This window comes from Clinocottus analis, unplaced genomic scaffold, assembly GCF_023055335.1.
Source record: "Clinocottus analis isolate CAN_PGR_092001 unplaced genomic scaffold, fCliAna1.0.p SCAF_9, whole genome shotgun sequence".
Lineage (NCBI taxonomy): Eukaryota > Metazoa > Chordata > Actinopteri > Perciformes > Cottidae > Clinocottus > Clinocottus analis.
The window spans coordinates 5981446-5999696 of record NW_027176251.1 but is presented as its reverse complement, the minus strand read 5'-3'; the positions used below and the strand labels follow the sequence as shown (position 1 = coordinate 5999696).

At 41.3% G+C, this 18251-nt stretch overlaps 1 protein-coding gene and 1 long non-coding RNA gene across 2 annotated transcripts in view; both read left to right on the top strand.

Annotated features, from left to right (window-relative positions):
• Positions 1–4471, top strand: part of crabp2a (cellular retinoic acid binding protein 2, a) — a 6227-nt gene extending 1756 nt beyond the window's left edge. The window contains exons 2-4 of the mRNA XM_068570127.1: positions 1580–1758; positions 2290–2406; positions 3896–4471. Of these exons, the coding sequence (XP_068426228.1) occupies positions 1580–1758; positions 2290–2406; positions 3896–3946 (347 nt within the window). The 3' untranslated portion in view covers positions 3947–4471. The remainder of the gene's footprint in view (positions 1–1579; positions 1759–2289; positions 2407–3895) is intronic.
• A 7502-nt stretch (positions 4472–11973) lies between these two features.
• LOC137781392 (uncharacterized) lies at positions 11974–14315 on the top strand. Its single transcript, XR_011077203.1, has 2 exons — positions 11974–13994; positions 14109–14315. It is a non-coding gene; the product is annotated as an uncharacterized lncRNA (long non-coding RNA).
• Positions 14316–18251: the final 3936 nt, after the last annotated feature.

Sequence of the window (18251 nt, the reverse complement as noted above, 5' to 3'; positions counted from 1 at the left end):
AATGCTTCCCTTGCCCTCTGCTCTTTGACCTGTGACTCTGACCGTGTGTCCTAATGTGGCCGGGTCTCTCGGAATTTCGGCATTTTTGTTGCAGGTTTGCAAAAAAGGGGTTTTTGATATTTGTATTAGCTTTTTTTTTTTGTATTTTAATGTTAAATCCATAAATTAACACTTTTTGGATATCTTCTATATTCTCAGTAGTTATAGGATGTCATATAACTGCTAAATCTCTGAAACCAAAATAAAACAAAATAATTTAATGGCAATAATACTAATGACGTAAGATGGAGAAAAGCAGCAAATGCCCATATTTTTTAAAACTGGAAATTCTTATTGATTAATTAAATAGATCAATCATTTCTGCACAATAACCACCTTTGCCACCACAATAAATATAAGTTGCAATGCCACAGTGTAAAGTACTCTATTATAAGCTGAACTACATTAACAGCATTATTAACAGCATGTTAATAATACATTAAAAATATGAAGAAAAATAAAACATATTTATGCATTTTAATGTTGCACTTACTTACTTATGTAGTTAATTTCTACCCTCGACTGTATGCCTGTGAAATTGGTTATATATATATTTTAAATAAGACGCTGACGATCTGTTTTACACAATCAATTAATCTGCACATGATATTATTATTATTATTAATAATAATAATAATAATAATAATAATAATAATAATAATGATAATAATAATAATAATAATAATAATAATAATACAATGCACATCAATTCTATGTTGTGAGTAGCACATACAGTGTGCAGCCTGAGCATCCAGATGCATGCTGAATGACTGCGTTGCAGGGTTTGTATATATTTACCCTTGGTGACAGGTGGGAATGTGTGAGAGGTGGGAAGTGAGAAACCCAACTCGGCAGCAGATACACGTCGGGCGACGTACACAAACTTCCCCTCACACTTGAGCAGAGATCTTCACACACACACAGACCACTGCCCCATGTCTGTCTGACCCCCTCCCTCTCCCTCTCCCTCCTTTCCTTCCTCCCTCCCACCAGTGCTCCAGGTTCCCTCTCTTTTCTCCCCCCCAGGCTGCATAATTACTTTTACTGCAGCAGCACTCTACGGGAAAATGAGTGTGCTATCTCTCTTTGCTTGAAAAAAAAAGAATGCAAATTATAGTTCAAACAACCACTTTTGTCCGTTTGTTTGAGTCTCTGTGTGTGTGTGCAAAGAGAAGAATGCAGATGTGCTGGCTATGACCTCATTGGTTCCTCTGTCATCATTATTGGACAGAGCTGCAAGGCTTCTCCTTTTACCCTGAGTGTGCAGGAGAACACGCATCAACACCACACCACTTTTGGTAAAAACAAGTTTTGCTTGCCCTGCTCCTGGGGGCGAATCTATAAACCAACACTCTGGCACAGAAAAAGATCTGCCTCATTGTGGTTGTGTACTGCTAGCATGGGAATATGCATTTAAAGTATTTAGAACAGTTGGTGCAAGAGCAAGTATTGTCCTCGTGTCTTTAAGTGCAAATATCTTCTTATGCTCCGTCTAGCTTTGTCACTTTCTCCACGTCTTACTAGTGTGTGTTTTTTCTAGGTGTGAACAAGATGCTGCGTTTGATTGCCGTGAAGGCAGCCTCCAAGCCGTTGGTGGAGATCACGCAGGACGGAGAGACGCTGTCCATTAAAACCTCCACCACGGTCCGCACCACCCACATCACTTTCACTGTGGGGAAGGAGTTCAACGAGGCCACGGTGGACGGACGTCCCTGCACGGTACACGGCACTACTTTCTCTGCACACACACACATAAGCAAACACACACATAATACATTGGCGTTTGGGGAGAACTGTCCAGATTACATCAATCTGTTTGATTTGGCTTTTCATCATATTTGGACTGATAGCATATCTTTACTCCTCCCTAAGTCTCTAAAGACCTATCATGCTACATTATGCTCCATCACTCTCCTTACGACCCCTTTCAACTTCCCGTCTTCCCTTCGTTCCCCCTTCTTGCCCTTTCCTGCCCTCCGTCCCTCCCTAATTCTACCCGTTGGTTCCCCCGTTTCCCATACGTGGCCTCTGTTTGGCCGTCTCCAAAGCAAACACATGCAACCAGCTAGCACTCCACTTTAGTAACAATGAGCGCATCACAAGTTATCACCTCTCAGTGATCGCCCTGCTCCACCTTTGGTGTCCTCCATTAGCCGCTCTCTTATGATCTCGCTTCCCCTCTGAGTGGCACCATGTACATTTGTCCATCTAACAAAGAAGTTTCTGCTTCTCTATTTTCTCTGCCGTCAGAGTTTTCCACTTTGGGAAACCGACAGTAAGATCAGTTGTGAGCAGAGTCTGCCGAAAGGAGATGGGCCTAAGACGTCCTGGACCCGAGAGATCACCAATGACGGCAAACTGATCCTGGTAAAGCACACAAACTATCCACTGAACCAAATTTTAGATTTAGAAACAACAAAGGTAACGCTTTGCTGTGCATTGTTAAGATTACAGCGTAATGTTTTTGTACACTGGTGTATTCATACAACTCTAAACTGTGTCTACCTGTAGTGTTGTGGACATGTTTTGGGCTCTATAGACTTCAAATCAAGTTGACTTTGACAGAAACCTCTGTAGGTCTATTATTAAGCCTTTTATAGGCCACCAAGATGCACCAGTATTGCTTTCAGTTTCCTAAAAGCTAAGTTACTTTGCTAAACAGCACACACAACAATACCATTTTTTATGAATTAGACATATGTTAATTTAATAACATACTTGGTAACGGAATTAATTTGCCCTGTAGTTACTTAACACCCTGTACATCATATTTAAACGTGCCACTCTAATATACCTCTTTTGTTGTTTTTTACATACTTGTAGCTTCTGGCATATTATGTATTTGTATCTTATTTGTGCAACAAAAAGACACTGTAACATCCAGGATAAAATCTGAAGTGTTGCTTTAAGAGTATATAATTATATAATTGTGCTTTGAATACCATGATGTAAATCTACTGGCAGAAGATGAATGAGATTCGGTTGCATTTACAAATGCACGCACAGCTTGAAACAGGATGAAACACGTCATGAAAGTCTGTGTGCAAACACCAACGGATCTGACCAGGACAGAGAAAACAAACAATTATGATGTGAAGTGATTTGTTTTGTGAAGGCTGAGATAGAATCACTGAACAAAGTGACGAAATAAAACATTTTCTTTCTGACAGCTACCAAAACTCAGATGCCTGTCCACAAAAAGAAGTGTATTTAATGAGAAACTCAACCAAGCTGGCACTTCAGGTTGACTAAAACGTATTTAGTATTTTGACTGCATAAGTGTTCGCACACAATTATGCAGTATGCTATAAGTCATAAAGTTGAGGAAAAAGTAAAAAAAAATTCCATTTTAATACAATTGTTAAGTGAGCAAACAATCACGATCAAATGTTGGTCATGTTTTTAGAAAAAAACAAATAGAAGAATGAAGACAGAGACGAGTAACTAAATAATCTGAATTGGACACACAGCGCTGTACAAGCAGATGACACATGAATGCTGCACAGTCCTCTCTGGAGTAAATGTTTTTTTTCACGAACTGTGAAGAGAACAGGTATTTATAGTGCATAGCTGGCAGTGACTGAACATCCAAGACTCCTGGCGTGCACTTAACAAGCAAAAGCAGCCAGCAGTAATATAATTGTGTGAGTGTTTTGCACGGACATGTTTGCGTAAACATCTTTCTGTAAATGTTTGTGTAAAACAATGAGATTACGTTGGTCTCAATACAAAATAATAACTAGAGATTCAGAAATAATTAACATTAATTAATAGGAAAAACTTTAAATATGATTTTACATTGAACTGCAGATCACCGTGTCCTTATGTAAACATCTGCCCTCTCCTCTCTTTTTAGACCATGGGAGCAGATGACGTGATATGCACCAGAGTCTACGAGCGACAATGAACAAGAGCACTTCTCACTTTTTATCCTGCCAGTCACCCGCCTCTCCTGCATCACCACTTACATCTCTTCAACCCCGTTGTTGTGGCAGCACTGGGAGATCGCTGTCTTTAGTTTTATTCCAATATCTCTGTCTACATGATGGTCTCAGCAGCTCCATCAAACGTGACCGGCTGGGTTTTAAGCATGAAAATGTATGTTGGATTTGTTGAGTGACAGCTGCATTTATTTGGCAGTGTGTATGTGTGTGTGGGGCAGCAGAAGAGGTGTGAGACTATATTTGTAGATGTGTAAACCAATCTTTGAGCTCTTCCAGTTTCAGGTCAGTTTTGATGTGCACCTTCTCTCTGTTCCTTTAGTCCTGCCCCACAACTTTAACCTTTTCTATATCATGACGACGTTTATATTTATTACTACACTAGAAGCCTGCTACAGTACTGCTTACATTTTTACTTTGTGTCTCTTTTATATGAAATGTTATCATAGGAAACAACACTTTCTATGAGAAAACAATAAAGCACGATATTAACTCAGCCTGACGTCGACTCCTGGTCCCTCCTACACTGAAAACCATTAGGTGCATAAAAGCTCTCAACAGTGCACATGTTTTATGGTTTGTGAGTGTAGCTGGGGAATATGTGCACATTAGATGGCTCCATCTTATTTTAGTCTTTCTGTCAGCTGTCTGCAACTAGAATAACTTGTCTGTCCCCTCCCTCTCCGTCTCTCTCGCGCTCAGTTTGTTTGTCTCCCCATCCCTCTCATTCATCTCTCTCTGTCAATCATCTCTCGGCCACATGCCCTCATTATTCAGCCATGCACCGTTTTAAGACTGAATACTTTTCCATTTGACTTTTTCTTTCTCTGTCTGCTCACTTTTATTACTCATGTGGATCTGTCCATCCTGAAATTTCCCCTGGCATGTGAAGCAACATACAGAGAGCCAGCTGTGGGAATGCCACCATTGGGAACTGCTGGGTTTTATTTCCATTTAACTTGCCAGTTGGTTTAATTTGGTTCATATTTCTCTGGAGTCTGAAGTCCTTAAAGGCACCTCGACTTAAAAGAATAGTTTCACATTTTGGTGTTCATATCTGTTCTCGTCTTTACTATGCTAAGCTAGCGTCCTAGTGTAGGGAACAACTAGTGATGGCAAGGTTGATAAGACCAATAGGTCAACTTGAAATGATTATTGGTCGGTGAACTACTTGACCAATAATCAAATGATCAGTGGGCGTGTCTACAATAGCAGGAAATGCCAATTAGATTACAGGGTACAACGGATTGACAGCAGATGTGCTTAACAAGAAGTAGACCGTCAAGGGACCTGGAAATGAAAAAAGGGCTGGGGAGGAAGATGAATAACCCAGGTTCACACACACACACACCTACAGACACACACACACACACACACACACACACAGTCAGTAAAAACTAGATTCCTAAGAGGAATTTTGTGATGCGAAAATGGCTCTTTCGTTTATATATTGTTTTTTTTACAAACTATCTCTTTATTTCTCTTCTTGCCCTGCAGCTGTGTGCAGTTACAGTGTGACCCCAATAAAGTCCCCTCATCTGCCTCCTGCCCTAATAAAAGGGGTAAATAACTATCCCTCCCTCAATGTTTATTATCCCCTGGGGCAGTAAAAGGCAGCTGTCTGGCCTCCTTTAAAATGCTGGACCCCTGTAAAAAACACACATGTACACACACACATTCACATACCAAACTAAAAACACACATTCTGGGAACTATTCACACATGCATCAAACACTCCCACTGTACACAAAGCTCATAAAACACTGCAGTGGCTCACCTAAAGCGTGGACAGACAATCTGCCTGAAAACCCCTGGAAGATGAAGCACCACAAAGTGGGTCTGAAAAAACAATAACACATCATCTCTTCATCTCTGCTGATGACATCCTGACTGCGTCGTCCTCCCTGCAGGTTGTTGGCTTTGCAGGAAACTTAACGAGGAACAGAAGACAAACATACCTCACTCCACACAAGTCAAGTAATAAACAGGGACACAGCGTGGAAAGACTAAAAACAGATTCATGCATACCGACAAAAATCAAAACTGTTTGCTGAATGAGTATGCATAACTCACTTTATCAATGAGAATAAGTCAGGTAACCTTATACATGTTTAACAAGGTAACCATCGTGACTAACTGAATATGAAGCAATTGTACAAGAGCAGGTTAGTTTAGGTGCCCCAGAGGCATGGCGGGCTGAGTCAGGTTGCAGTTTAAAAGATGACATACATGCAGGGAGCCGTAGAGTGTGTGTACATGTCTGCATACTTGAGACAACAAAGGGGTGATTTGTGATCTGGTTGAAGCAATTACTGCCATGCGGGTCAAGTATAATCTGGGCTGGATAGTAAAAAGGGGAGTAGACTCTATAATACCCTGCAGGTAACTGAGTCGGAGAGCTGAGTGGGAAATAGAGGCACATATCTTTGTGATAGTCGACACGCATGCACATACATTCATAGACATAGAATTCATGTGACAGTGTGATGACAGTTGATTGTCATGCACTCACACACTGTACTGTTTCCATCCAGGATGTTGATTAACACCCACACACACCTGCAAGCCTGGACAAACTGATAAACACAACTAACAGTCGCACGCACCGCAGCAAAGTGCACCAATCTCCTGTGGCAAATGCAATTAGACCACCCAGGATCCTTTGAGGCTACTTGTAAAACATTGGTCAAAAATAGTAGGCTACGCCTAGGGCACACACGCACGCACACACACACACGGGCGCACACACACACACACACAAACACGCTGCTGCTCTTACGTCGTTACAGTTCAAATGTTTTTGGGAGATAAAGTAGAAAAAAACATTCTCTGTCGAAGTAAGAGAGTATTCACGAGGAAGAGGCCTACAAATAAAGAGAATATGGTTGGCACCTCGGCCCACTGAGCCAAACACTCAACCCCACAACCTTCAAAAGCTCTTCTCTTTAATTTCTGGGCAGAGAGTCCTTCCATTGGGGAAAATAAAATCAAAGAGGAGTGGAATGGAGAGACGAGGAGACGTTGAGTCACTGAGTAAACGAGCGCTGAGGTCACGAAGTAAGCTTCCTCTTAACCGCCTCGGCTAATTTTATAAAAGATAAATCATTCACTTACTCACAAATGGGCCTAAGACTTATTTGTGTACTTTGCACAGACATCCACAGATCTACTGTCCGCTCAGTGGGGAGTCTCCCAGATGAACACCATCGTCCTGCTCCTCCGCTTAGTGCAGGCAGGACAATGGTCTCACAGTACACCAGGCTGAATGAGGTCTTTGTGGAGATGAAGAATGCAATATTAAATCTGATTACAGACTCTGACGCTGACCTCTGGATAGAGAGGGAGATGATGGAAAGATGGAAGATACTGTTTAAAACAGATTATGAGTGTGGGAGAAGTTAAAGAGAGGTGAAAAATGCTCTTACAAACGGTGGCATTGCATCATTTATATGTATAAATACTTAGCTAAAAGTATGTGACAGTCAAATAACTGCATAAAAAGTGGACTTTCAAACCCAGTTGGGTAGAGGTGCAGGACAAAAGCCACAGTTAGGAAAATATGACATACGATAGAACAGAATAGGCATCATGAAAGTAAACTTTATTACAGAAAAGTTGTATTAGATTGTATTAAATTGTATCGGTGTACTTCTTAAAGTGAACACAGTTGTTCTCACCATCTCTGATTGTAGTTGTCTTCTTTGTTTGCCAATGCATCCTTCTTTTCATTCACTAGATGTTTGCCTGACGAAACCTTTGAAGGATGAATCGCTGCGTCATTGAATTTTGAAGGGCATGCAAAATCCATTGCCGGCAGAGTATCTCTATCGCCGCAACAGTACACGATTGTCGATGACTCCTTCTAGAAACATGGCGTTTAAAATGCTGCTGTAACCGCCTCCGCTTCCGGCTTCAGCAACATGTTAGGACAACAAGTTCTTCCTCAACAAACTCAGTAAAACATTTGGTCGCAAACAGGGATTCCTCTAACTTTCGCGGAAACTTGGAAGTATGCTGTTGTCAAAAATATTTATTTTGTACACAAATGTGGAAGCATATTTTGCTCATATAGTGCAACATGTTTGAATGTAGCCAGCAATATGAAAGATATAAGTAGTAGGATCATCAGGCGTTTGTGTTAAGACACACTCACACATCAATCCACAAAGGATCATACGGCTACACACACATGCAGGAAGAAGCCCCTTTTGACATGACTTGTTGGTGTGTTAAGATACGTGTGAGTCCTCCACAGCTATTGTGCTTTCAGATCAACAGATTATTTATACAGAAAAACCTGGAGATGAGTGTATTCAATGCATTAAGCTGAAGTGATCCCTAAGAGCCTACGAGAAGGTTTAATGAGGTATAACATTAGGAACTCTTTTAAAGGGAAATTAATACTTGGAGTCACATCAGTGGTACTTTTAAAGAGCCTGCATTTGATTACTGCATACATGAGGTTCAGCTTATCACCCTCTCTTTCTTTTCCTTTTTTCCCCCCTTCCTTCCTTCCTTTCCTCGCGCACACTACATCTCTTTCCTCTTTTGACAAGCTCCAGACGGTTGCCAGGCTAACACATACCGGAGACCAGTTTGTCAAAGCTGCACACAGTGTAACGTTGGCTGAGTTGTGCTGTGGTGACATTTGATTGGTGGCAGAAGACAGACTGTGATTTAGGAAACAGGGGTGGAGGAAGCACACCTTGTAAAAAGGTTGTTTTTTTTTAACTATGAGCTGCTGCACGTGCATGAAAATAAATCAAATAAATCTGCTATGCCCCCCAAAAGTTGCTGTATGTGTGAAAACGCAATGCTTTCTGAAATATCAGTCATGCACTCTTCATGGGAAGAAGCACTGCATATTGACAGGCGTAACATGTTAGCACAGCACCAAACCCAGCATGAGTGACGTCGCAGGAGCTCCTGGTGACAGATAGAAAACCGGCTTGTCTGCTAACACTTCACCGTCACTCCCGTCTCACTCGTCCATAAATCACAGCTACTGTACTGCAGTGATGATATGTAACACGTTGGTGCTATGGTCTCCTACTGCCCTCTATCTATCCATCTACACAGCCGGGCTCTATGTCTGACATTGATTTACTGATCACCCAACAGGCAAAATATCCCATGGACATGCCAGCCAGTGTAGTACGCCCAGACATTCCTTTTGCTCCTCATCCTAAAATGTGCATTGGCTTTGAAAGGGGAACTCGGCACACTGAACATGACGTCAGTTCAATGTGCAAACTCTGCTGCTGTCTGTGATGTAGAACGCATGTTAAAAGTGTTAGTACTTTAGTAGGAAAGCATTAAGACAAGTCTTTAATGGCTAATCAACGGTATATTCCGTAGTGGGAACACATACAATGAAGTGTGCTGTCCACCTGTATTCAGTATTCACTCTACTGTGCCGTTTGTAAAAGCTGTAAAAGTTAACTCCTCTTCATTGATTCAAATGGTTTTGTTACACACACGCGACTCTGCAAAGTTTGATTTTATGCTGGATGTTAATGGACTCCTGAATACCTCTCAGAGGTGTGAAACTGTGACCGTTTCTCAATACCCAATAACGCAAGTATGGACTTGTGAACTTTGAGTCTGTATAAAAGTTAGATTTAATGTTTTAGGGACACGACCATTTAGTTTAATGTAGTTTCTGCTGCTGTTGTACTGTACTGGTTATACTGGGAGGTGTATCTAATATCTATTCTCTTCCATATTGGATGAAAAAAATACCTTTACATTAGAACACTGCTCATGTTAACATGTTTTGCATGGCTGTTGTAATATTAATATATAATGTATGAAACTAAAGTAGCTGAACCTCACCTGGTACATTAGTCATTAAACCAGGACTGACACTAACAGGAGATTTCATCTCTACAATGCAGAGATCATGGAGGCTGCAGTGACTTCTGGACTCTGGTAAAATAGGTGTGTGTTCTTGCACTAAAATACATAGAAACCTTCTCCAGCATAAGAAGCACCTGACAACATGGGTCAGATATTAGAGGGACATTTAGACTTCAACAATTCATATTTTGAAATCATTATTTGTTATTAATAAACAGTCAAAACCAAAATAAATGTACTACATACATTAATGCTACCACAATTAATAAACAATGTTTCAAAATATTATCCTGTTTTTATCCATGTCCCGATTCTTTCCGTGTTCTGGTCTGAAGCTGACCTGAGACCAGCCTTCAGGGTCTCCAGGAACAGCATCAACATGCTGGTCCAGATGCTGGTCCAGGAAAAACACCATGAATGGAGCCACAAGGTTGGGGTGCTGGTGATGGGGAGACTGTGGATCAGTGGTTAGCATGCCCCTCTTTCAATCAGAAGATTGGTGGTTCGATCTCCGGCTCTGTTAGTCCCCGTCATTGTACCCTTGAGCAAGACACTTAAACCTTAATTGTTCCCCGTTGCTGTGTATAAAGCAAACATGTAAGTCGTTTTGGATAAAAGTGTCAGCTAAATAAAATGTGATGGTGTACTGGCTTGCTTGCGGCGCCTCCTACAGGTTCACCTCAGACATCTCTGCCATGCCGCAGTCCACAGTGTGGAAGACCATCCACAACGTGGTGGAGGAAATGATGACTATCCTCCATAGAGTGCATTTCCCCAAAGCAGAGGAGATGGAGGAGGTGGGGCCTTGCTGGCCATGACGAGTCCGCTGTGCTGCTGGTGCCATCGATGGTGTCTCATCTGGATTCTTCCTCCTGCAGAGGACAAGAGGGCATACATGAACAGAAAATGGACCGGGATCAGAGGAAGGCTTGCTGCCCCGAAGGACTGCCTCATGTCTGGGTCAACAGGACTACGTGTAAATACTAAACCTCCCCAGATAAAGTTATATCCACTGGAAGAAAAGTTCATTAATTGGTGTATATATGTGTCTTTTGCAATGTTCTTCTTGTTCTGTCTAATTTAAATCTAATTGCCTGACTGTAAATAACTATCTGTAAACAATAGGACTTTGTAATTGTTTGTTGTTGTAAATATACACAATTGCTTTCAAAAATGAATATCCTGGGTTGAAATTCAAACTTTACATTTATTTACAGTTTATTTAAAAGCGTCTCATTCTATAAGGGTTTCCTCAGATGTCCCTTCATTTAGATTGTAGGTTATGATGCACATTGATAGACAGCAGAACCAGTCTGTATAATATGGAGAGAGAGGAGCTAACAAGACGGACAGAAGTGAAAGGACAGTGCTCTAGGTCAACGCTAAAATTCAATTAAAACGTCATTATAATAATATAACGGATTTAAAGTTACCTGTGAACAAAAAGTAGACTATTGAGACCAAACGAATGATCGTTAGATTCAAACAAACCGAATTATAGCTCATGTTTAACCATATAACAGAGACGTCAATACCACCGGCAAATTTCAAAAAGACTTGCCGAGATCAGGCTGTCCTAGGCGGGCACCGTGACGCTAAGTCCCCGGTGCTGGTTCTCTGACGGCCCCGATAGCGGCTCCGACATCCTCGGATCTAATTTTTAAATCGGCTGAATCTTGACAAATGGGAAGACCAATTTGATTCTTAAACAATTAATGTATCGCCTAAAAACATCCTAAAATTGCTTCCCGTGACTTAAAAGCAGTAGTATTTACAAAGTTTCAACTTACAGTTGTATTGTCTCCTCCGCCATCTCTTCTGTTTGCTGGAGTTAAATGCAATCTGGGTGTTTGTCCATTCAAAGTACACACAAGTCACCATCGATGCAGACCCGGTAAAAAAAAAAAAAAAATGGGACGAGCGAGCCACATCCGGGCATTTCGACCGTGCTCGGCTTGACGCGAACTTTGAATTGGATCAGTGCTTGGGCTCAGGCTGATGACGTTTTAAAAAGTTCACAAGAACACACGTACAGAGGAGTATGCATACTGAAACGAGGCCGCTTCGTCGCAGGATTATGAAGTAAACAGCGTGCCTTTGAATGACTTTGATGTGTCGTCAGCGAATCGGCTTTAAAAGCACTTTATCCAGTGAGAAGCGCCAGTGGAAGTCAGCTACTGCAGGACGACTGGCGAAGCTTCTCAACCATCGTAACTCAACGTCGGGTGAAATATTCAAACGAAAGTTTAAAGCAAAACGATCACACTGAAGAGATGGAGCTCTATGAACTGAGGGAAAAACATGTCTTGCTGAAAAAACAGCTAGAGCAAATGATTGCTGATAAATTTGCTGATGAGCAAACAAAAAACGAACATGATGACAGGATAAAGGCAGTTATAGAAGACCTTAAACTGTCAAAAGATGACCTGGCGGCCCAGTTAAAATTTACCACGAACAAAATGGATTCAAAAACAAAAATATACAATGCAATTCTGGAAGATTATGAAGACCGCACAACATCTCTCATTAAGCAGAGTAACTTAGATTCGGCCACACACGCCCAGGATGTATCTAAGATCAAAGCTATGACAGTAAAGATTACGTTTCTGGAGGAAGAAAATGAGCAGCACAGAGAAAATGAGATCAGCTGGACTGAGAAATGCCAGAGCTTGACTTCGGATGTGGCCAACCTCAAATATCTGAACAAGGAACTACAAGAAACCTTGGATTATGTCCGTGGAACAGTAGATGAACAAGACTGTCAAATAACCAAATGTCAGAAAACCCTGCAAAGCAAAGATGAGGAACTAAAACAACTGAAGCAGACCACAGTTGAATATCTGTCAGAGAGCAAACAATGGAGTGTTCGGTATGAGAGCATGGCTAATGAGCTCGCTGAATCTAAGTCTCTGACAGCTAAACTACAACAATTAAACTGTGATCTTAAAGACCAGCTTCAGATAAGGCAGGAGGAGAAAATACTTAAAGGCCCGGCCATGAGTTGGAGAGATGAATGCCATATGTTGGCTGAAAATACAGACTCATCTGAGAATCAGCCAGATGAGAGCCTCCTGATGCCTGAGGATGAAACAGATGAGACGACAGGTAAGGATGTAACGTTACATCTAGCGGCTGAGATTCAGTCCAGACCTTCATTGTTTCGCCTCGTTAAATATGTATTGAAGGCAGGAATGTATACTGTGGTTCCACTTCTCCTTGCGGGAATGATGACAATGCTTTTCAATAGCGTTACCGGCTCTGACTGCTTCTCTTTGGAGTCTGACTGCAACCTGCTGCAGCGCTACACCTCCCTTCATTACATCCAACCTCCTCCCTTTTAAGTGAGTGTGTGAATTATGACCTTTCGCCTAATGTGAGCTATGATAGTTCATATTAAGTGAAAAGTGTGAGTGTGAATGATGACCTTTCCCCTAATATGAGCTGTGATAGTTCATATTAAGGGGAGTGTGAGTGTGAATGATGACCTTTCCCCTAATATGAGCTGTGATAGTTCATATTAAGGGGAGTGTGAATAATGACCTTTCCCCTAATATGAGCTGTAATAGTTCATATTAAGTGAAAAGTGTGAGTGTGAATGATGACCTTTCCCCTAATATGAGCTGTGATAGTTCATATTAAGGGGAGTGTGAGTGTGAATGATGACCTTTCCCCTAATATGAGCTGTGATAGTTCATATTAATTGAGAGGTAAAGAGAACAAATCAAGAAGAAGAAGACAATAATCAATCCGTGATCTTGAAGACCAGCTTCAGATGAGGCAGGAGGAGAAAATACTTGAAGGTCCGGCCATTGGAGAGAGGAATGCCATATTTAACTGAAAATACAGACTCATCTGAGAATCAGCCAGATGAGAGCCGTCTGATGAATAAACCTGAGGATCAAACAAGATGAGACGACAGGTAAGGATGTAGATTCGGCGGCTGAGATTCAGTCCAGACCTTCATGGTTTTGCCGTGCTAAAGATGTACTTAAAGCAGGATTGGGTTGTGGGTTCAATTCTTTTAGCAGGAATGACGACAATGCTTGTCAAAAGTATTTGGAGGAATGCTGTATTTTAGGTAAAAAATAAAGACTCATCTCAGAATCATCCAGAAGAGAGCCGCCTAATGAATATACCTGATGATGAGACTACAAGGTAAGGATGTAGATCTTGCAGCTGAGATTCAGTCCAGACCTTCATGGTTTCATCAAGCTAAGGATGTACTTAAAGCAGGATTGTGTACAGTCGTGGGTCCACTTCTTCTTGCAGGAATGACGACAATGCCTGTCAATAGCATTACAGGCTGTGACTGCTTCTCCTTGGAGTCTGACTGCAACCTGCTGCAGCGCTATACTCTTCATTACATCCAAATACATGAATTATGACCTCTTGCCTAATGTGAGCTGTGATAGTTCATATGAAGTGAGAGGTAAAGAGAACAAATGTTTGCAAAAAAATAAAACAAATACATACTGAGTAGAGAGTAGAGTAAAATATTAGATACAAAATGAAAAAAAGAGAAAGAACATGGTACAACTTTTGACTATGCAAGCTTGATAACTACATTTTACCCAAACTGCCCCTGCACAGTTGCACCTTGTGGAACAATGGAACAGATGTGACAGATGTGCCCAAATCTATTATAGAATATACCATAAATAAATAACTTTCGTTATTATAATTATTGTTTAATTTCCCAAATGAATACACTCTGACACATGAAATCAGAGGAATGCAAGCAGCAATTTTACATTCAACAAACATTTTATTTTGACAAAAACAAGTAAACAAATCATTTAAAATGACTTGTCATCTCTTGAGAAAGACGTTTAAATGAGTGAATAAAAAGCATAATTTAAATACACAATTGTACGCAATTTTTTTGATGTCGTCACATGATATGTTATGAATGGGCTGTCCCATTCATATTTACACCAGTTCGAGCCCACCTCTCACCCTCAGCAGGACCACCTTGTCGCAGCCGGTCTACAAATGCAGCGTCGCAGGATTATGATGTCACGGCGTGTGACGTGACGTGTTCATCCCATGTTCAAATAAGCACCAAACACTTGCTACTGTGACGTAAAATAATATTTTGAAAAAAACTATGCAGCCCATATAATCACATGTAATTGTCATATTTTTATTTGTGTATCTTGTGCACACGTGTATCAGTAACTGTAGAGACCTGAGGGTGGCGCCCAAGAGCTTTACAAGAATATTCTGGAGAGGGGTCAGTGTATCAGGTGCATCTCCTTATCCATGTTGACTTCAGTTTAACTAGGTCAGATTAAAAAAAATACCTCTAAGACTTGACTTGTGAAATCCAAGTAAGGTGCACAAATAAGATTCATATTAAATTGGCACCTCGCGCTCTTTTGTAAGTTAAGAAAGCAATGTTTAAGTTAAGCCAGTTGCCTTATACATTAAAAAATGTCCTTTTTTTCTCCGCAACATGAGGACTAGAGTGTATGAATTTAATACTGATCTCAGATCGGTGCTTGGTATCAGACGATACTCAAAACCCAGGTATCGCTATCGATGCCAGAATTGAACAAATCTGATTGATGCATCCTATCACTATTTACCTTTATCTGAATCTTAAGACTTTGTGTCACCCTGTAAATGGTCAATTAGCTGTGATTAATTAGTTAGTTAATGTCTGACAAATCAAATAATGAAACACTGTATAGATCAGTTATAAGCCATTAATAGAACAACTTTTTGGTTCTGTGGAAAATCCTTCTTCAGCTTGATACTTCATCTTTAACAGTGGCGGCGTCTAAACTAGACTCAGATTTGATGGTTTGTAGTAAAAGCCCTTTGTTGATGAATTATTAACCTTAATATTAAGCACTTTTTTTTAACATTTATAACGGCAGGAGATTGAAGAGAAAGTCTCTTGTGGCTCAAAAACATTGGAACACACGATTTCCCACAAACTGACCACCCACAAGTTTATCTTATCAATGAGTTATAACGGATCTAAATGATTTATTAACCAGTATCAAAGCCATTCATTACAGCTTGCAACCCTTCGATAGATGATGATTAGAAAGTGTGATAACTTTGTTATGCTCCACAAAGTATGGTCCACAAAGTTTGAGATGTTGTTTAAAAGAAATAAGTCAAAGGTGAGATCGGCAGTTTGAAAAAAACAAGAGAGAGAGAGAGAGAGAAAGAGAGAGAGAGAGAGAGAGAGAGAGAGAGAGAGAGAGAGAGAGAGAGAGAGAGAGAGAGAGAGAGAGAGAGAGAGAGAGAGAGATGTGGGTTTGAGGTTTGTCAATGTGAACCAGTTGCTCAGAGATGACTGGTGGAGGAGGACGGATAGAGGGAGGGGAATTCTGAGGATAAATGCGCTCTTTCATTTCAAAGTGAGAGAAATCCGTTAGAGGCACACATTTACATCGACAGTAACTCCCGGGGAACAACCAGTGGGTTCTTAAAGTCGGACTATCAGCGGAGCGGATCATGGATAACAAGTTCTCTAGAGGAACCTCACCTTCAACTGTTGGCTTGATGAGCCACAGGAGGGCTTGATCTTTAAAGACGCGCTCCGGAGTCAAGGGGATAACGCGCCGTGCTGACAGCCTGTGTGGGAAGGTGTAACACATAAGTAATGGTTTAATGATTCTCAACTGAAGCCTCTTGTTGGATGGGACAGGTGCAGGATTTTCACGCCATGACATGGGTCACCGAGGTGTCAATTTAGTCCTTTCTCTTTATCTTAAAGAGCTTTCGGTGCACATGGGATAACTTTCTGTGGTGTCACCCAAATAGTTCCACAGGGACTTTGAGAAACAAAAAACAAATCACGTTCAGGAATTATCTTGTCGAGACGGTTTGCTTTATTTTCATAATCTACAACTCGAGAGCACTTTTGGACTGACATGCCACTGGAGCACCGTTTGACTGGATTCTACGCATCTCTGGGGGAAAGAGAGCGCTGAGACCGCGTGTGTGCATTTATGTTCACGTGTGTGTGTGTGTGCGTGTGTGTGTGGTCGACGCCGATGCACTGCACTTACACCAGCTCAGGGGAAACACTTTGTAAACAGAGAAAAATAGAGGAGAGACTCTTCTTTCATTCGGTTTCATAAATGGATCCGTGTAAATCCCCGTTGTGCTTGCAGTTCATCCTTCTTCTAATAGGTAAGTTTTATTTGGGATAAGAAGTCTTTAAATCTGTGTTTTGCACTTTTTTTTTTTTTTTTAAACAAGATGAAACTAAATGGTAATAGGAGGCTGAACAGGAAAGGGAAATCTCTGCTCTTAAAGTCAACTTGTGAACTTTGGAGAGCTAAAGTCAACCTCTTTTTCCATGATTGATGCCTCTTTACTTCCCAGTTGCTCTCCTTTCCTCCAACGCTGTCCCTCTGGGTGATATGGTCCTTAACCTCCACAACTCTTGCACTTTAACAGACATGTGTGAATGATTGTGTCACACGTGCCTCCCTGAGTCCCAAAGAGCTTTATTCTGTGTGACAGTATAAGTGAGTGCGCATGAAGACATTCCTAACATGATTGCAGGAGACTGGAGAAGCGGCCATATTAAAACATATGGCCACACTCCATTTGCCAAATAGATCAGAAGAAAAGGAAGTTGTGCATGCGTCCAACAAAGTAATGGTTCCTGGTTTAAAGTCTGATCCTTAGGTCAATCTATCAGTTATGAGGAAGAATTTCATCCTCGTTGAAGGTTAAGTTACCAAAAGATGTTTGGAACGATCAGCGAGAGTTGCATGTACCAAAAGGTTAGTGGTTCCTCTCCTCTTACAGCTGACACCTTCTGACCCTGGCAGCTGAGTAACTCAACCCTAGCGGCCATATCAGCCACATCCATCGCTTAGACCTGATGGTTAAAATTCCCCTAATAAGGCGTCTGCGCCATGTGCATTTGGAGCATGCCCATCAGCTCCCCTCCCGTGCTCACGTTCGGTGTGGCAGAGCGGCCTCACACACCTCATTGAGCCATTCCCGCAAACCGGCAAGGAACCTATAAGAACAAGACCATTGTTGTCTACAGAAGTGATTATGCAGCTGATAAGCAGAGGTTTAACTGCTGTATTCTGGGATGCAGTGAGGCAAAATGAGATCAATAGGCTGATATAGTATTATGTTGTGCAAGGCATGTCAAGTTTGTACCTGCTCTGAATCACACAGGCGCTGAAGTCAATGTATAGATCGGGACATTGGCAGCCTGAAGAGTGATTATCCACGCAGTCAATTTTCATTGCTTCTCATCCAGAAGCTGAGGAATGAACAAGCGACACATACTTACACGGCAATGCACACACACACACACACACACACACACACACACACACACACACACACACACACACACACACACACACACACACCTATTTGCCAATGCCAGCAGCCTGTGGTTTGGTTTTACACATTGCCCTC